Source organism: Oncorhynchus keta, chromosome 1 (genome assembly GCF_023373465.1).
Source record: "Oncorhynchus keta strain PuntledgeMale-10-30-2019 chromosome 1, Oket_V2, whole genome shotgun sequence".
Taxonomy (NCBI): domain Eukaryota; kingdom Metazoa; phylum Chordata; class Actinopteri; order Salmoniformes; family Salmonidae; genus Oncorhynchus; species Oncorhynchus keta.
Genome location: NC_068421.1, coordinates 42,989,887 through 43,011,026, shown reverse-complemented (window position 1 = coordinate 43,011,026; position 21,140 = coordinate 42,989,887). Strand labels below are relative to the sequence as shown.

General features: G+C 46.1%; 1 protein-coding gene across 6 annotated transcripts in view; it reads right to left on the bottom strand.

The window, feature by feature from the left end:
• Positions 1-20,201, bottom strand: part of LOC118376447 (cell adhesion molecule DSCAML1) — a 201,554-nt gene extending 181,353 nt beyond the window's left edge. For 5 of the 6 annotated variants that reach the window (XM_052525506.1, XM_052525515.1, XM_052525512.1 and 2 more), the window contains exons 1-3: positions 19,768-20,032; positions 8,906-9,226; positions 2,559-2,705 (exon numbers count right to left, since the gene is read on the bottom strand). In XM_052525506.1, the coding sequence (XP_052381466.1) occupies positions 2,559-2,705; positions 8,906-9,226; positions 19,768-20,017 (718 nt within the window). In that variant the 5' untranslated portion in view covers positions 20,018-20,032. Of the gene's footprint in view, positions 1-2,558; positions 2,706-8,905; positions 9,227-19,767 lie in introns of all 6 variants that reach the window. The other variant, XR_008143120.1, reaches the window with a different exon arrangement.
• Between the last annotated feature and the right edge of the window lie 939 nt (positions 20,202-21,140).

Genomic DNA, 21,140 nt, shown 5'->3' with positions numbered 1-21,140 from the left:
AGTAGTAATGATGATGGTAGTGATGACAGTTTAGTGATGGTGGTGGTAGTAGTAGTAATGATGATGGTAATGATGACAGTTTAGTGATGGTGGTGGTAGTAGTAGTAATGATGATGGTAGTGATGACAGTTTAGTGATGGTGAGTAGTAGTAATGGTGGTGGTAGTAGTAGTAATGATGATGGTAGTGATGACAGTTTAGTGATGGGGTGGTTAGTAGTAATGATGATGGTAGTGATGACAGTTTAGTGATGGTGGTGGTAGTAGTAGTTTATGATGATGGTAATGATGACAGTTTAGTGATGGTGGTGGTAGTAGTAGTAATGATGATGGTAGTGATGACAGTTTAGTGATGGTGGTGGTAGTTGTAGTAATGATGATGGTAGTGATGACAGTTTAGTGATGGTGGTGGTAGTAGTAGTAATGATGATGGTAGTGATGACAGTTTAGTGATGGTGGTGGTAGTAGTAGTAATGATGATGGTAGTTGTAGTACTGATATAATGGTGAAGATGACCGTTTTTTGTTAGATATAGTTTCATTTCCCATATTTTTGAAGTTAATTGTGTTGTGTATTCTTATTTAATTCCATTTTATAGAGAGAGAGAGAGAGAGAGAGAGAGAGAGAGAGAGAGAGAGAGAGAGAGAGAGAGAGAGAGAGAGAGAGAGAGACCCTCCATGTCCCGTCAGCTTTATCTAACTGCCTAAAATAGCAGTTGAAGACTTCAGAGTGGGGACATAGTCCCCTGCGGAGGGCAGAGGGTCTACTGCTTTCCACTGCTCTGTGCCTCAGTCAGTTCAGCACTGATGATCTGCCCCTCCCCCGTGCTCAGTGGGGCAGAGATTCACCTCGCCCTGATGTCGGGGGTGTGAAGTGAACTGGTGTTATAGTCTATGGCAGTACACCCATCGGCTCAAACCAACACCAGCATGTCCCCATATGTCCAGATATTTGAATCATTAGAGGACATACAAAGCCTGACAGCTAATACATATGTTAATGAAACACACACACATAGGCAGGCAGACACACATCCATCACATCCAGCACACATCCATTCATCACTCACACAGAGTGATGGGTCTCACCGCACCAAGGTATCCGTGACGAGGGAGAGGGGAATCCGACAGCAAGCTGTATCGATTCAGTCTGGGAACCTCCCCTCGGGCCCTGTTCACACACATACGAAACGCGGCTGCCCTGGATCAATGAGTGCTCCCGTGTGAAGGACAGAGCCACACGCACGGACGCACGCGCACACGACATTGAGAGAGATGAAACGGGAGTATCAGAAGGTGAGAGCTGGAGCGAGGGGAGCGACCCGAATCATCTGACCGGAGCAGTCTTATCTGACTCCCCTCCATTCATTACCGGGCCGCAGAGCGACCTTTAACACTATGGGCATTTACACACAGTGCAACACACACACACACACACACATCCACATTCTGTACCAGCATGTTAGCAGTTGTAACACAGATACAAATAGGAACGTAGATATTTGTCTGATGCAGGAAAATTGACAGCACATCCCTCCAAATGTAGGACAAAGACGGTGACTTAGCCAGAATATAAACACAGTTTGTGTGTCATGCCTGGTTACTTTGGTCTGAATGTGATCAATGGGTAAACAGGTCCACTCCATCAATCCAATGAGTTACAATGAGGCAATGTCCTTGAATTACAGTCTCTTCCCACACACACACACACACACACACACACACACACACACACACACACACACACACACACACACACACACACACACACACACACACACACACACACACACACACACACACACACACACACACACACACACACACACACACACACACACACACACTTCAGCTCTGTCGGATTTATCTCCCTCACACTGCTATTAAACACGGCGATGAGTGACTAGCCACAGATCACCCCATGAGAGGCTATTTTATGACACTCCATTTTGAATAATTGGGGGAAAAATGTACCCGCTCCCCCCCCCCCCTCTGGTCTAGGCAAAATGGGACATGCCACTAAAACCACAAAACAGATTAGTGCTGATTAACGACCTCCAAATGACCTTAACAGGGGTCCGAGGGTCTTACCAGCAATATCCCGGAAAAAAACAGGAGATGATATTCATTTAAATAAGGAGCCCATATTCAACATTCAAAAACCCTTCTGCACACACACAACAATCCCGTTGGTGGTAACGGTCCAGAGTCTGTTCACTATGTATTTCTTTCATCCTTCGGGCCACAATCGGAAGCGTTTGTCATCTTCATTCTCATATAACCAACCGATCAATCAGCCAGTCAATGAAGCAGTCAGCCAATCCGTCAAGAATCCCGTTCACATGCATTGGTGATTGGTTGTGAGGTCTCCTTTCAAAGTGTATGTGTTGATGGATGTCCATCCCACGATGGGGAAATAACAGTTGTACTTTCAAGATCTGGGCCCAAACATATTAAAAGGTTTGCCATCTTTGTACTCATATATAACCAATCAACCAACCAGCCAACCAGTCAACCCTTTTAGCCCATTTCCATATATTCAGATCTAAACATGCTCCTACCTGGCACCATGGAGACGGTGTCTTTCTCCCAGGACACCACGCTGACGTACTCCTGCACTGCGGTGGGAATGAGGCACTTGAACACGGCCACGTTGCCCCGCATGGAGCGCTGGTCTGCCACCCGCACCGTATAGGGCTCCCTGAACACTGGAGAGGAGAGACAGAGGAGACGGGTGGTTAGAGGGGAACAAACCTGGCTATTCCGCATCAAACGGTGTTGGTCAGTTGAGCTAAAGCCAAGGGCATTAGTTCGGGAAGCTAACACGAGCCTTCCGGTTCAAGTTAACGGTGCTTATCATACAAGCAAAGAGCAAGATATGACTGACCTGCACCCTACATTATTATTCAATGAAAGCAATGACCTCTTTTTCCTGATATACAAAGAACTGACATTGTTCCTGAAACTGTAATTCACCGAGAGACACCGAGAGTAAATGTGGTTGGTGGACTGTTAAACAACATCAAGCCAATGTGGTTTCCGCTTTAATCCTGCAATGCAAAGGAGAAACTGATTGTAGAAAGAAGTGACACCCAGTTGCATTGAGAAGGATCTGGTGCGAATGGCGATGACATTTTTAAAGAAAAAACCCATGCAACTCTAAAAGGCAGCGCCGAATGGCTGGGTGCGGGCAGTCGCAAACGGGGTGCCCTCTGCACTTGACGCACAGTACCCTGGACATCGCACCGATATGTGTAGTAGACAAATGACAAAATGGCAACACCAAGGGTATCAGTGTGGAATGGATTGAAATGGGCCTATACAGCAACATGACAAGACGATAGCTGGTGTGACTGAAATGAAATTGTATTTCAAGCATAATAACAGTGTAATATCAACATGTATTAGCTAGACTAACAGAAGACAAAAGCATGTGCGTTTGTCATCTCAAACATGTCGATGCAAACGCGATTAAATGTAGACCAAAATCAGCTGGAAAACAACGTGGGGAGGGGAATATGTGGCCCTGCAATCTAACCACAGCTAATTCTATGAGGCTTCTCTCATACCAATCATGGGAGTAATGGTTTAACCACGTGAAGTCGACAACACACACACACGCGCGCGTACACACGCACACCCTGCCTGCCTGTACTCTCTCTCTCTCCAAGTTCACTAGCGATATAATTAACGCCTAGCCTGGAGCTGAATTTCCTTGGTCATTAATAATGCTTAATGCCAGCCGCCAGTGTCACCCACTGAAACCAGAGCCAATGTCCTTGTCGGAATAGTGAAGTCGTTAACCTTAACGTTGTGGTGTGGGCCTACCCCAAACGTAATGTGACCGCGAGACGCGCGTTGAGCGACCGTAGCCAAGCCCTACGCCTATTTGGCCTCTGCACTGTGGCCTAATGTATTGCGAAGCCTCATTTGTAACAAATCGAAGAAAGGCCAAATCATTCCAATCAGGTCTTCATTCCAATTCCTCATTTAAATGTCCCCGTTTCTTATCACAGCAGACCATCTCCGGGTCAATGGGCTGAATCGATTAAGCAGCCCCTTTCGCAGCCAAGCCAATACGTTCAATCATTTATTTACTCCTTGATAGAACCTGCATCTCATCGCGCAGAGCTACATTGCCCTATGAGCACCGAGCCTCTACGAGACTGTTGAAAGCCAAAACAACGGGACAGCAAACATCGCTGATTCGTCGCACTTACATACCCGACAAAGGGGCTTAAACCAGAAGTAGGCTAACAACTGTGGTAGCACAGTGATATTGCACATGTTTCGAGGCGAGAGGCGCAGAATATGCCACATGTGTTTCATCAAGCCCTGGCAAGTGCATACAAATGGTAGCCCAGTGTTGATCCCCTCTCACATGCGCGCCGTCGTTAGGACGTTAACTGATGCCTGACTCTATGCACCCCGGTTGCCTAGGAACGGGCAAAAACACGGGCCTGGCGCTCTCCGCGCACTGGGAGGAGAGGCCTGTATCACCGCCGCCTAAATAATTAACTACAGGGAAACCAAATACACTATTTACTTATTCATGAAGCGAGCAGCACAGAGAGAGAAGGAACAGAATCAAGTGAACGGGAAACTGAAGGGATGTACTGTGTTGTACTCGTTAATGGATGGGAATAAACAACCCCTTGCTAGCAGGTTCCTTCTGTGGCAGAAGAGCTACCAAAATCAGAGCTACAAAGGAGGGCCCCGGGATCGTACAGGGCGGCCAGTGAGCCTGCTCTCCCAGGTCCACTGTGCTCAGCCCTCAGTCTAAACACGGTGTGTTTGTGTTGTTGGAAAAAGGGGAGCTGAGGTGAGCTCACTGAACAGCTGACCCCAGTTCACTCTAGGCCTCAATAGTGTGTGTAACTTTAGCTCCGTGTGACAAAAAGCTTAGGACATAGGATACAGCCACAGGCCTAGCGTCGATTACACTACTACTACACTACCAGACATTGACGGTTACTCGGACTGTCAGGCAAAAAATGAATAAAAAGTCCTACAGTCAAGTCACCAAGTCATCTCTGGTGTGTGTGTGTGCGCGTGTGTGTGGGGGGGGGGACAGCAGGCGTTTGACAGGGGTGAGCAGGCAGCCCGAGACCAAATGAGAGGCGCTCCATCATCACGTGATCTCAATGGGCACACAGACCAGGACTTGAATAGGCTCCAAACTGCAGGCAGGCAGTCACTGGGACCAGACAGAGTCTACCTGTAATGTACTCCAAAATGATTGACCTGCTCTACGGCAGTGGCTACCACGTCCCAATGACTGACTTTATTTTTCTCCTTTATTTTCGGTCACAGTGGAATGGCTTGATTTATCTGGTCTCTCTCCCCTGGTGGCAACTGATAGGTGGAAGGAGAAGCTTGGTCTCAAGAGTGGAGCGCTCAGCTGTAGTTCATTCGGACTGAGCTTTGAGACCAGGTCAGAAACTCAGTCTAGGTCCAATATCTATTCAGTGTAGCATCACAGCCAATAGCTAGATTCCCGTCCAAGTGGTGACAGATTTGAATGTGAATACTCTAAAAATATGCATGAAATATGCACATTTTTCCACCAGAGATGTGCTTCAGTCAATTAGACCAACTGCGGATAAAAGTCTGCGTGATGACATACTGCCCATAAAAATAACTTTTGGTGGAAAGATTCCCATGTACCGAAAAAAAAGAAAAGAAATGTGAAATAGTCCTTAACAGTCAATCTAATTAACGCAATATTACAATCTCCGTCAAGTTCCGTCAGTTTACGCTTGGGCTGCGTCTCAATCCACCACATCCACCTATGTCGGCCATCTGCATCTGCATCTGCGGTGGGAAGTGGCGGAGCTGTTTGTCAGAACAGGAGAAAACATCTGTACCGTCCGAACCATTTGGGCTACTAATATGACCCCACTGAGGAAAGGGGAGACTCTCAAGGACAGGATGGTGTGCTCCGTTTTGCTCTATGACCCCGACAAGTGTCATGGGACTCGTCTGAAGGTAACCCATGCAAATGATTGGAAGTGTAGAGGTAGTTTTGTGCCAACAAAAAAGGGTTCAATACAATTGTGTCAAAAAAACAACAATATTTCCTGATCTTTCTTATCTCCTAGATATAAGGACAGACACTTCAAAAACTTTTTCCTTATGATTTATTTTTCTACTGTCTTTTGTGCAATTTTTTTGTGTGTTATTCAACACATTTCTATGGGCTATAGTAGTAAAAGCCAAATTCAATATTTTATCAAATATTTTATTTGTACAGTGGGGGAAAAAAGTATTTAGTCAGCCACCAATTGTGCCGGTTCTCCCACTTAAAAAGATGAGAGAGGCCTGTAATTTTCATCATAGGTACACTTCAACTATGACAGACAAAATTAGGGGGGGAAAATCCAGAAAATCACATTGTAGGATTTTTTATGAATTTATTTGCAAATTATGGTGGAAAATAAGTATTTGGTCACCTACAAACAAGCAAGATTTCTGGCTTTCGACATTCGCCGTTTCCCATCAGACCTGTCATGACGTTTTTAAATATGTTTTATCCCGACGTGGACTTGATTTCGCGTAAAAAGGTTGGACGGGAAAAGCCTGGTTAATGACGCTTATCAATGTCAACCGTCACGCACATATGATGGCTAAACCTGCTTTTCGATGTTATTCACAGTCTATTCACTGTTCATGGGGTGGAGGAGAGGACAACGGCGGGGGACGGGCGTAGGATGGAAAGCAGAAGGGCGACAAATGTTCACAATGAAGGAGAGGAGGATGGCAAGAACTAGAGACGGATGGGAAGGCTTCCTATGAGAGCCAATGGAAACATCTTCAATGTCATTAGAACACCGGCAGGTGATTTACAAAATGTCCGTCAAATGGCGAGGAGGAAAACGTGTGAGAATGGGTTTCACAAAGGAATAGAGGCTCAGGACTTTGACGATAACAGAGGGAGAGAAAGAAAACGAGCAGTGATTTTCGTAAATGTACAGGGATCCACCCAGGTGCCAGTGCTATTGTTGGCACGGAATCAGCATGCATGGGAGGGAGGGAGAATCAGAGGGGGGGGGGGTTGAAGAGATGAAAGGAGGGAGGGTGTCACACCGCGAGCTGTCAGCTGTCATCAGTCTCCGACGGACACCTGAGGCGGGACGCGCCACACCCTGCCTCTCACGCCCTGCCTGTCGCCCATGGTAACCGCAGAATGTGTATGTGAATTTGTGTGTCTGTGTGTGCGTTCTGTGAAAGTGTGCGGCAATACGCGGGGGGGCAATACACAGGCCAGTCCTGAGAGCTGGAGTTGAGGGGCTGCAGAGTTGGGTGTGGGGGATGGTGTTTTTTTACAGACTCAGCATTTAATTGATTAATTGGGGTAATTATTTTTTAGGGAAGGTCTCCCCACACAGATGCTGGTTGGAAACTGTACAGCTGATGGGACAAGGGTCCTCTGGACAGAAATGCTATAATGGGTATGGTGGAGTAGGTGTCGTCTGTAGCCATCGTCCATTGGCCAACTGACTGTTAACAACGGGAATCGCTACTGGATTCGTTTTTTATCGTCCACATCTTTTAAGGGGGCCGTTCCGATTATGAAGATGCAGATTTTCATTGAACGTGTTGCTGAACGTGACCTAAAACACCAACAATATTTCTTCTCTCTGTTCAACTCTGTTCAATCCCTCTCGTGTTTAAACTCATTCCCTTTCCAGCTACAGTAAACACCCCGACAAAGACCTGGCACAGCTACCCAGAACAGCCAGATTTACAAAATGCTGTGTGTGTGTGTGTGTGTGTGTGTGTGTGTGTGTGTGTGTGTGTGTGTGTGTGTGTGTGTGTGTGTGTGTGTGTGTGTGTGTGTGTGTGTGTGTGTGTGTGTGTGTGTGTGTGTGTGTGTGTGTGTGTGTGTGTGTAGTTGGGGGACTTTCCAGTCCATGGACAGATGGTGAGACTGGGAGACAGGAGGCCTGCTGGCATAAGCAGGGCACAGGCTGGTGTGTGTGTGAGTCTGCATCCCAAAGCCTGCTTGTGTGTGTACGTGTGTGAACTCCCCCATTTGCAGTTTGGCCAGCCCCACACTCCAGCAGTGACCTTGGTACAGGGCACAGAGGTCACTCTGCCAACTGTCTGTGCCAGTGTGTGTGTGGCTGCCAGGGGATTTTTAAAGGCGCAGGGTCAAGGCTTTGGGACGCTCACCCCCCACCGAGTCTTATTGTTAGTGAGAGGACCAATATGGATGTCGTGTGGTTTTACCGTTGGTTACAGATGTTTTTTGTTGTTTGGGTGTCTTCACTGTGTTTGAGGGGGGGGGGGTTCTCTTAGAATGGAGCTGAGTGTACAGCATCAAATCGCATGAGAAAGTATTTGAGGCACTACATTTTCTTTGTGTTTCTAAACCTCTTTCTTGCAGCCTGTCTTCATGCATAGCCGCCTCTCATTCTTTGTGAAGACACTGTGTTTCCATTTGGCCCCGGGACACTGTTTAGTTAGAGACACAGCTTCACCTGTAGAACCTAGGCTTGTCCTGTCTAAGGCTGCCCCAGAAGAGTGTATGTCTGTACGTCTGTCTGTCTAAGGCTGCCCCAGAAGAGTGTATGTCTGTACGTCTGTCTGTCTAAGGCTGCCCCAGAAGAGTGTATGTCTGTACGTCTGTCTGTCTAAGGCTGCTCCAGAAGAGTGTATGTCTGTACGTCTGTCTGTACGTCTGTCTGTCTAAGGCTGCCCCAGAAGAGTGTATGTCTGTACGTCTGTCTGTCTAAGGCTGCCCCAGAAGAGTGTATGTCTGTACGTCTGTCTGTCTAAGGCTGCCCCAGAAGAGTGCATGTCTGTACGTCTGTCTGTCTAAGGCTGCTCCAGAAGAGTGTATGTCTGTACGTCTGTCTAAGGCTGCCCCAGAAGAGTGTATGCCTGTGTTCAATCTGAGTCTGACCTGCTTTGACGTGGATGCTGGGGCTGCGGATCTTGCCAGCCTGGTTCTCTGCGGTGCAGAAGTATTCGTTGTCATGGATGTAGCTGTTAAAGGCGGATGGCGAGAAAGGGTAGAGCTGGAGGGTGCCGTTGGCGTGCACGTGGCGGATGTGGGGCACGTCGTAGATGTCGTCGCCGGTGGCCAGGTACCAGCGCAGGACGGCATGGGGTGCGCCGCCCGCGGGGCAGGGCAGGGACACCCCGACCGAGCTGGAGAAGGTCACCCGCTGCAGGGAGGCGTTTACAAAGTACAGCCGCGTCGAGACCACATCCTCACTGTTCACTGTGATGGGGGGAGAGAGACATGGTCAGGATAGTACACACACACACACACACACACACACACACACACACACACACACACACACACACACACACACACACACACACACACACACACACACACACACACACACACTCACACACACACACACAAAGAAAAGCCGCATCCAGACCACATCCACACTCTGATGGGGAGAAGAGATAGGGTAGGGTTGGGACACACACAGACACACACACCCATATCCTCCCACACACATATACACACAGCCAATGTGTGGGCAGCTACCTGCCAATCTGCAAACTGGGTTATCTTCTAGAGATTTCCATCAGGTCAGCGCAGCAGATCCCAAAAATAGAATCAATTACTATTCCCCCATTAGGCAAATGACCTGACGTAATATATTCATTATTTATTTCCAGCTACATGTAAGTCTGTTATGATAAGAGGTAAGCCAGGACACAGTGGGAGGCTCTGCTATGAGCAGATGAACACGTTCTACGTGTTTGGTAAGTTGGTCTGTACAATAGCTTAACTCAACCTGGGCATCGACTTTGATCATGTAACATGTTAGTCGCACGCACGTGTTTGAGTCTCAAGTGCGCCTCTCTGATCCGCCTTAATCGAAACTAGCGACCTGGCAGCCAAAAAAACAGCAGAGATCCATCCTCAATAATGCGTTATCGTCATGTCTGTAGTCTTAAGATATGCCTAACGAGAACCCCTCATTGGACTTGCATCTGATTGGAGGGGAAAGGGATCATGCACCCCCAGCCCCCCCCGCCCCCAATGTCGGAATACCGTGCCCACAAATCCAAAACCCCATGAGGTCGTTAGAACATACCTAGTCTGCCAGTTAAACCCAACTCAAGACTATATCGTCGCTGAGAAAGAAGCCTTCAATATATATATATATCTATGACCACAACCATGGAGGGAGGGCTTCTTTGCAACCACTATGGCTTTCACACGCTGCTTCAATGAAGTGCCGTTGTCCCATAAGTCGTCTTAGGGGGGATGCCCCCTCATCAATGTCTCCTGGGAGGCAACTAGATGTCTTTTTAGTGTTGGGATAGATGTGCTGAGCTCAGCTTGGCCCCGGGCCAACAGGAGACAGGAGGAATGAAAGCCAGATCATTTCTTCTGAATCAATGATCTATAATTAATCCTCTTCCCTGGTTTGTGTCAACAATGGCCGGATTAGCCCTGTCTGTTTCACTCTGAATGACGCGGGACGAATGGCCGTGAATGGAGGTGGCGGCTAGACGCCTCATCAAGGTAGATTTAGGAGGGATCGACAGCACAGCAGATAACCTACAGCCAGCCCTCTGCATTGATGTCGAACCAAATTAGCATGAGGAAAATCATTAAAACAGCTATGAGGGGAGAAAAAAATTAAAGGGCTTAAATGCATCATTTGTCATAATTCAAATGTTTCACATCAGATTCATTTCAGTGCTTCATTCATTTTCAGTTAAGCCGAGTCTCTTTACTGGCCTTCCTATATACACTACATGACCCACACTCCAGCAGTGACCTTGGCACAGGAAACAGGGGTCTGCCAACTGTCTGTGCCGGTGTGTGTCTGCCAGGGGCTTTTTAAAGGAGTAGGGTCAAGGCTTTGGGACGCTCGCAACCCCACTGAGTCTTATTGCTAGTCAGCGGACCAATATAGATGCTGTTGGGTTTTGTTTTATCTGTGGAGAGGTTCTCTTAGAATGGAGTGTACAGCATCACATCATACACAACATGATCAAAAGTATGTGGACACCTGCTTACGTTGCTTTCAGGGGTAGTTTGGAACTCGGTAGTGAGTATTGCAACTGAGGACAGACAATTTTTACACGCTACACACTTCTGCACATGGCGTTCCCGTTCTGTGAGCTTGGGTGGCCTACCACTTTGCGGCTGAGCCATTGTTGCTCCTATATGTTTCCACTTCACAATTACAGCACTTACAGTTGACCGGGGCAGCTCTAGCAGGGCAGACATTTTACTAACTGACTTGTTGGAAAGGTGGCATCCTATGACGGTGCACGTTAAAAGTCACTGAGCTCTTCAGTAAGGCCATTCTACTGCCAATGTTTGTCTATGGAGATTGCATGGCTGTGTGCTTGATTGTTATACACCTGTCAGCAACGGGTGTGGCTAAAATAACTGAATCCACAAATTTGAAGAGGTGTCCACATACTTTTGTATATATAGTGTAAATATTAACAGACATACGCTAATTGATCTCTGGTACAGCAAATACAGAATGAGAAACATGATACAAGTGATGGCAGAGTATTGAATGGTTGAGATAGGGCTAAAGCCCTCACTAGGTAAGGGTGGCTCTGTCTCTCCCCTCTCTCTCTCCATTCATTCATCCCTCTCCCACTTCTCTTCTTCCTCTCCTCTGCGTCAACATATGTATTCTCTCTCTTCCTCACTCTCCATACATTTTACCTCTCCCTCTTTTTCTCTCCCCACCTCTCTCTCTCTCTCTCTCTCTCTCTCTCTCTCTCTCCATACATTTTATCTCTCCCTCTTTTTCTCTCCCCACCATTCTCTCTCTCTCTCTCTCTCTCTCTCTCTCTCTCTCTCTCTCTCTCTCTCTCTCATAGTCGTCCAGTACATGGCAGGATATGTTATGTGATTTGAATTTGTATTCCAGACGCAGAGAGTTAAATCCATATAATCTCCTTTCACATTTAACACACACACAGTCTCTCCGCCCTGGTAATCACACCACCGTGGAGGGCCTCTTTCCCACTCCCCTGGCGTGTGTATATGTGTGGCTGGGTTAGATCAGGGCCAGGGAAGGGTTAAGGGGGGTCACTGTGTGCGTGTGCGTGTGCGTGTGCGTGCTGGGGGGGGTCAGTGATGAGGGGAGTGAGGAGAGGTTACAGTGTGAGTGTGTACATGTGCCTGTGTGCCTATAAGTGTGTGTGTGTGTGTGTGTGTGTGAATGTGTGTGTGAGGTCCCTCTCCTATCCAAAATGGAGCAGTTCCTCTGTGTCTAAAAGGTGTAATTTAGGTTGAGTGCAATATATCCTGTATCATGTGCCATATAAAAACACAACTATCTGCTCATGTTCTGAGAGACAGATCATTTCAGCACCATGGACAGGGCCACACAGGGCCACACAGTCTCACATTTACATTTGAGTCATTTAGCAGACACTCTTATCCAGAGCAATTACGGATAAGTGCCTTGCTCATGGGCACATTGACAGATTTTTCACCTAGTCAGCTGGGGGATTCGAACCAACTGGCTCAAAGCTCTTAACCACTAAGCTACATGTATATTTGCACAAAATATACAACATATTTGAAAAATAGTTAAGAAATGAATCATTGAATCATCATTGAGCATCCCTGTAATCTTGTTTAAAAAACGAAAGACATTCCACAGCTGAACAACACCGAAGCCATAATGTGATGTCATACAAAATGGCGCCCGCGGAGTGACATCAAAACAAATCGAAGGCATGCCCACATTGAACAAAAGGGGAAAGAAAGCAAACAGGCGGCATTGGCTGAGGCGGCTCTTGTGCAGCTGTCCTATTGGTGAATCCAGGTCAGTCACTTGAGCACGGTACAACACAGAGAGGGCAGTACAGTGGTGGACTGAACTCCCATCATGCAGCACAGATTGTGGCCTGCAGCAGAAAGGCCAATAATAAAGATGGCCATGTATATAATCCGCCAGTCGGGGTCTGGAGGGGAGGGGGGGGACTGTCAACACAACCATTGGAAAGAAGAGAGAGACCAAAGAAAGAGAAGAAAAAAAACACCCCAACCTAAAAGTGGATATAGAAGCCCAGTGCCCAATCCCAAATCAAGCCCCTGAGAGATGGATGAATGTAAACAGGATGGCAGAAAATCCACTAAAACCTTCCAGAGGGCTACATGAGACGATACAATGTTGCCTTCACCAGGAGGAAGTCAAGACATGCCTGGGGACAGCGGTAGAACTTTCTAAGCAAACAGCCGGAGGCAGGGCTTTCTCCTATAGAGCTCCATTTTTATGGAATGGTCTGCCGACCCGTGTGAGAGACGCAGACTCGGTCTCAACCTTTAAGTCTTTACTGAAGACTCATCTCTTCAGTGGGTCCTATGATTGAGTGTAGTCTAGGAGCCCAGGAGGGTGAAGGTGAACGGAAAGGCACTCGAGCGACGGATCTCCCTTGCTGTCTTTGCCTGGCCGGTTCCCCTCTCTCCACTGGGGTTCTCTGCCTCTAACCCTATTACAGGGGCTGAGTCACTGGCTTACTGGTGCTCTTCCATGCCGTCCCTAGGAGGGGTGCGTCACTTGAGAGGGTTGAGTCACTGAAGTGGTCTTCCTGTCTGGGTTGGCGCCCCCCCCCATGGGTTGTGCCATGGCGGAGATCTTTGTGGGCTATACTCGGCCTTGTCTCAGGATGGTAAGTTGGTGGTTGAAGATATCCCTCTAGTGGTGTGAAGGCTGTGCTTTGGCAAAGTGGGTGGGGTTATATCCTGCCTGTTTGGCCCTGTCCGGGGGTATCATCGGATGGGGCCACAGTGTTTCCTGACCCCTCCTGTCTCAGACTCCAGTATTTATGCTGTAGTAGTTTGTGTCGGGGGGCTAGGGTCAGTCTGTTATATCTGGAGTATTTCTCCTGTCTTATCCCGTGTCCTGTGTGAATTTAAGTATGCTCTCTCTAATTCTCTCTTTCTTTCTTTGTCTCTTTCTTTCTCTCTCTCTCTCGGAGGACCTGACCCCTAGGACCATGACTCAGGACTACCTGGCATGATGACTCCTTGTTGTCCCCAGTCCACCTGGCCGTGCTGCTGCTCCAGTTTCAACTGTTCTGCCTGCAGCTATGGAACCCTGACCTGTTCACTATATTTACATTTCAACATCTTGGCCATGTTCTGTTACAATCTCCACCCGGCACAGCCAGAAGAGGACTGGCCACCCTTCATAGCCTGGTTCCTCTCTAGGTTTCTTCCTAGGTTCTGGCCTTTCTAGGGAGTTTTTCCTAGCCACCGTGCTTCTACACCTGCATTTCTTGCTGTTTGGGGTTTTAGGCTGGGTTTCTGTACAGCACTTTGATATATCAGCTGATGTAAGAAGGGCTATATAAATACATTTGATTAGATTAGAGGGCTAGATTTGGGATTTGGATTAAAAGGGGACATAAGGATCCCACGCAGGGCTTTGGGGTCTGAGGATTTGAGCAAGGGGCCAGTCTTTACCCAATTCAACAAGGAGTAATGGTGGAAATAATGAGAGGAGAGAGGACTGAAATAACCCAAATTCTCCCTTTCTTTGTTCTGAGACGTCTACCCCAATGTGTAAGTCTCAGTTCTTCCATGCCCTCAGGCTGCCCGCCCTTTTCCCTGGCATGGGCAGGAAGGGAGCAGAGGAGGAGAGGAGCAAGGGAGGGAGCTAGGCGCACTCATCCATTTTGGAAGCATATTTTCCCTTTCCTTCTTCAAGCCTGAATGCGTTGATTACAACGGCAGAAGGTCATTGTGATTTGGGTGAGTTACCTAAAACACCGCTCCTTTTGGGTGAAGCCTCTTCACTCTGTCTCCTGCTCTTGTTCTGTTGCTGTGACACATTTGACTCAAACCTCTACTCCCTCCAAACACACATCTGCATATCCCCCCCCCCCTTTTGCAGGCAGTATGAAAATGGCGTATGAATATGTATGCCACTGAGACAGGGATATTGCCTATGGTGAACGGCTATGCATAATGCAGCTCTTTCTGTCTCATCCACAAACACACACACACACACACACAATCGTCTCTGAGATTCATACCATCCCATGCACACAGGTCAATAAATCTCTCACACACACACAATAACATGCGCTCCAGGATACACGTACACATTCTCAGAGGCCAGAATGCGTTCCTGTTATGGGTCTGATGAATCATACAGAATACAAAACTTAACATGTTCAGGCAACATAACACTAATGTCATTGCTTTCAGTTACAACACCGCGACAACGTAGTAGTAAGGTCTTACAGCCCATTACAGGAAAGCAAGAAGTCATTATAGTTATATTATTATGAATGCTATTTTATACCCATTTTGCATACAAAGACAGCGAAAAGGGATAATGCATTGGCATAACGCTGAAATGACCTCGCCGTACGCACGCACACGCACACCACAAACAACCCCCTTCTCCATATTATGCCGTGTCAGTGGAATATTAGGATCCATTTCAGCATTTGAGGAGCCACACTCTCCCTCTTTAAAGGAAAGATTTTCACAGTTGTGAAGTGAGTGTCAGATGTTTGGGGTGTGATTTAATCCTCTCCCCTTCCTTCTCACTGAGTCCGAGATAAAGGGAGCGGCAGGTAGGTAGATAGCTAGAGAAAAGAGGGAAGCAAAAGAGGGAAAAGAAGAGCTGGCCATGTCACAAAGAAGATTAGTCCTACACGTGACCCCCCCTCTCCTCTCAACTCCTCTCCTTGGCCTTCAAGTCAGAGGCCACAGAAAAGATGCCCCACTCAACAACAGGTGAGAGAATACCTGTTGAGTTATCAAACTCAATTGGACAATCTGTGTGAATTAGGTCAAATCATTTTTTACATAATAAACTGGGTGTTCATTTGTGTTCATATGTTTGTATTTTTTTTAAAGGCATTGGTAAGATACCCATTGGAAGGGTAGAGGAGTGAAGCGGCATTTCTCTGTTTTCCCCCATATGGTAAAGTTACCTTAGGCCTAAATGATGCATGCAGGTGAGGAACAGCCTCCGTGGCTTTTCTGTTCACCGGCCAAGTCACCGGCACAAACACTCCACGGTAAAAAAAAAAAAAAACAGTCGTTGCTTGCCAGAGCGATACGAGGGGATGCGAGTTAACACGAGAGTGTGGTATTATTGTGGCCGTGCCACTCAGAGACACATGACACGTTCATATGTAAGGTGCTATTTAGGAGAAGAGACGGTATACACTTAGAGATCGAATAGTATGACTGTCGCTCGCGCAATTACATTCAGCGAGAGAGAGAGAGACACAGAGAGAAAGAGAGAGGGAGAGAGAGAAAGAGAGAGAGAGAGATGGGGGGGGGGGGCAACTTGTTGCGGGATAACTCTTGTCCAATGAGAGGACAGGATAGGTCGAGTCGATATCATTGGAATCAACGTGAGAGACTTCATTTTAAAGTTTAGGATCAATTGAATATGGCGTCAAGACAAAATGAAAGCAAAAATACCGTACTGGCACACGTGGCGACGTAGTGGCCTTTCACCAGGACGCAGACGCAACGCATCTAGACGCAGTGCAGTGGTGTACATGAATTCGAGGCAGTCTATTTCTGAATCTGACTCATAAAACAATTACTACAAGCCCATGCTTCCCTCTCACCTCTCAGTTTGTGTGCCTTTCATTTGATTCCAAAATTACACTGCCGTGTCCGCCCGACGAGGCCTTGGTTGTAAAGTCAGACGAGTGCCATAACGGTTGACAAAATACGTTATGAGGAGAGCAGAGAGCAACACGCCGTTGTCAGAACTATCTGGCCCAGATTATGGAAACAAAGGGCTATCCCATCAAACATATCACAAAAGAGGAGGGAGAAGTGCAGTCCTCTAGTCAATGAACGGATTTACTTTTGTAAATAAGTTGCAAATCATGCTTTAGTTTCAGTTCAAACTGACGCCTACTAATTACACAGCTGGGAAGGGATGCTAATTTGGGTAAACAGAAAGAGAAACCAATTTTGCACATTTCATCCGCTAAAGGGACTAAGTAGAGAGAAAGACGTGTGTAAGGGGGACATTACAGAGATGATAAATTGCCTCAAAATGCAGCCTAAAGAATGCAATTATATATTTTGCATGACAAAATGCTTACACATCACAAATGAATAAACACTGATAGGCCGAATTATAATAAAAATAATTATAATTTTTACAATAATAATATTCATAATAATATAGGGGTATTGGTTTCACATTTTAATTTAGGCAAATGTTCATAAAATCCGGTTCCGTCAAGATAATATCGCTGCCACCACGTACACCACATTGTATATTTTGACGAATGCTCATCCCCCCACCAGTCATTCAGTCGTAGTTATGTTCCAATCAGGTGAGGGAAACGAAATATACACGCATAAAAACCAACTGCTTAGATGTGTCAACTAATCTATTTATATCCTACATTAATTCTATCGTTCCTATCAATTGAAAATGTACAGTCATTCAATATTCGTTTTATAGATTGGAGGCCTGTCAGGCTGAACTGGATAAAACCGGAATCAGCAGTGAATTGATAAAATAACTATAGTATCTCCCTCATTATTTTACACACCGTAGTCTTGATCAGAATATTTGGGTGATTTGAATTTGTGTTAGCCATAATAATGATAAAACATTAGGCTTTAAATATCGCAAATTGATATGAACATTATTAAATTGATGCATTGCAACAAATATGTACAATCATTGCCATCAGCAAAAGGCCTGACTGTTTCCGGTGAATAGATGGCACGGATAGCATCTTTCCCCGCTGATTTGTTTTGTGTCTCATCACATTTACATAAAATGACAAGCGGGACCAGATCATGACAAAGAAGAATGACCCCCCCCACACACACACACACACACACGCGCGCGCACCCCGTTTCAAACCAGGGGTTGGTGAGTACTGGTATGGACGAGACGCATCAATTATGGGACATCTGGTTATTCATATTGCACTCAACTGACTAATTAGCCTACTGAAAACCAACGACAAGGAAAATGTTTATTTCTGAGAATATCAAATTATACAAGGATGTATGGAAGATATATTTATCAAATTAAGCACAGGATGTTGTGTGCCGTTCCACAAAAGTGACAACCTTTATGGAGGCGCGGCCCGACTCAGGAAAATACGCAGTCCTTATGCATATGCATGTAAGATAATTGGCTAACATTTTTCTCTGATCAAATATTTTATTTTAAATCAAAACACACATTACATCAGATAGTATGTAAATATAAAATTGATTGTTGCCAAAAATGAACGAATAAAGGAAAAAAACTATGCTGAATGGAAGTTCGTTTTCGACTGCGTTATCTCCATCTCTTCCCTCTCCACTCTTTCCGCTACGCTGCCTAGCTGCAACCCCCACCCCTCCCTCCCTCCTTTCACCACACACACACACACACACACACACACACGTCTTGTTCAGCCACGAGACGAGGCGATGTGCAGTACATAATCTAGAAAGACCCTGTAATCCAATTAAATACAACAAAAACACCACAAAAAAGCCCTCGTCACAAGAGCAGCAGCACCACGCACACGCACCACACGCACCCGGACTGTTGTCCTGCAAGGATAGGCCATGTATAGGCCATGTATTTCAAATGTCTGAAAGGGCATCCACTCATGAAAACACGGAATGAACAGAATAGAGTTAGGGATGCATGTGATCCTAAGACTGATTACGTTTTAGACAATTATTTACGCATTTACTAATGTATTATTCATGTATATGTATTTATTTGATCTTGGGGTTATGGCTGAATTTGATCGCCTGGATTATGTTCAAATTGGTGAAATGGTTGACAAGCGTTCAATCTGAAGCGATTGTTCAATCAAAAACCATATTCAAGCTTCCTCTCGATCTGCAGTATTTTTCCATGCAAACCCAATCAGTATGTAGAATCTGGGGCCATAGAAAATGGAGGAGGCATAATTAGACTACCGAAAATAACAATTGAGTGTGTCTGCTTGCGCTGACCCGTGTCATTGTAGAAAGTGAATCAAATTGCCAACTGCGTAAAATCCCAGCGTTCAATATCCTCAGCATCGGTTTACACATCTCTTTTAAAATGTTTTGTGGCCCTCATTGTCTTTGAACACTCACGCACGCACACACACACACACGCACACTAAAAGGCACGCTCTTCAACAGACATGCACTAATTTGGTGCGCCAAAGAATCCATATTAGCAAATGACACATACGCTCGACACCTTCTGTTATCTGTTATGGGACAGAGGAAAGATAGCAAACAAATGCACACTTGAATGCCCCGCTACTTTTCTGATAAACATCCTACAGCTCAGAGACCCAGTTGGAGTTCGTAGCAGCTTGTAGCTCGCAGTCTTTGCGTCCGCATCTCTTCCTCTCTTATTGTCGTGTCTCCATATTCATCACAACTCGACATGTTCATGAATGCCAAATGTTATCTCTCCCATCTTTAACTGCCACGGACAGCGGTTAGGGGAATATGTACCACACTGCCAATATGTATGTTCCTTCTCAAATAGTGTAAACACGTGTAATTATGCAGCTGCATAATGCGTCCTTGGATTGATCAAGACACCTGACAGAAGGGATGGTGGCTCCATTCTAAGTGTGGTTAAACCGATTATTCCCATCCAACTCAAGATGTTTTATTCAAGTAAAGATAGGCAACTGACAAGAAGGAATTTAAAGTGACGACTTTTGTAAATAAGCGCATTTCAAACCCACCTCATTTATTGTAGCCCAAATAAACACAACTAGCCTATATGCGCCCCCAACTTCAACGCTGGATTGGAGAGAGCAATAGTGTGAATGTCTTTCACGTACCTTCTTGTAAAGAGTACAGCAGGAATAAAGTTACCAGCCACATGCCATAAATAGCAGGTATATTTCTCAGGAATGTTGTGCAATCCCGACGAGTGCGCGGCGCAGCGTTCGGCCAAGCGAGGCTCCGTGCTGGAGTGGTGACGATGCTCACCGGCGATCTCTCCAGCCCGAGTCCCAGACTCGCAAGCTCCGAGGAACGGACACTGATCTGGTCCCGCCTCCCGTACCCTCCCATAACCGGGACCGTCATCCGAGGAGAGGGGCCCTCCCCCGCTATTGTAATGATGCGCCGTGATGGAGAAGTGAGGCAGTGCGTCTATTGTACGAGGACCACACGCACGGAATATGGAGCTGTTCTCTTCGCGCGGATGGGAGGGGTGGTTTGTGTACGTGTCTGGAGCGGTGGGGCTGGGTTTGTTTATGGGGGGTCAGGTGTATGGTGTCTTGAGGTGTGATATAACAGGTGACTGGAGAGAATCAGCTTCGGTCCGTTAGCTCTTTCTTTGTTAAGGTCCATGGACGCGCGCACCTGTGGACTTTTGCCGCGCTACCATTTTCACCTCGCGCACAAAGGAGCTCCCTCATTCAGTGACTGTATTAGCTTGGCACATTGGTATAGATACATTTACATTCGGTCTACTTTATAGGTGTTCTTATTTTTTTGTTATTGTGGCTTGGGTAGCCTAGTACATGCAAGATTGAGAGGCAATTTTGTTTAGTCAGATAAATATGACGATCAAAGATCTTGCTATTTCTATCTCAATCCCTCTGGCACAGATGCGGTTGCCACACACGGCTCAGCGCGTCCTTGGAGACTGTGCGCAACATTTTTCTGCCGCCCGCCCGCCCGCACTCCAAACAAACACAAGCACGCAACATACATTCAGTTAATGTTTTATTACCATAGTAAAAATAACATTTCATTTAAGTTAAGTAAGGTATAATAAATGAGGGTATAATGAAATGAGTGAAATTATCTCTCCGTTTTTGTCAAAATAAAACGTGAAATTGCATTATTTAAATGTGTTAATTTATACGGTGATGATGTATAGTTTTATATATAAGTATTGTTGCAGTCATGGAATGTCACTCTTTGAGCACTACATAACCAGTGATGCTTTTTTGCTATATTAGTTACATTTTGTTGGTGGGCCAATTTAAAAAAAAATCTACTACAAACTATAAACTACAAACGCTAATAAAATGTCAGACTCAATCGTTTTTGACATTGTCACAAAAATACATGGTACCAAACATGAGGTTGTCAGTAGAGCGTTAAGTTCAACCCACCCTGGGCAAAGGTCATGGGAAGTGGACCATGGTGAGTTAGATGATATTCTGACATGGTTCATAAAACCACTTGTTTTCACAGC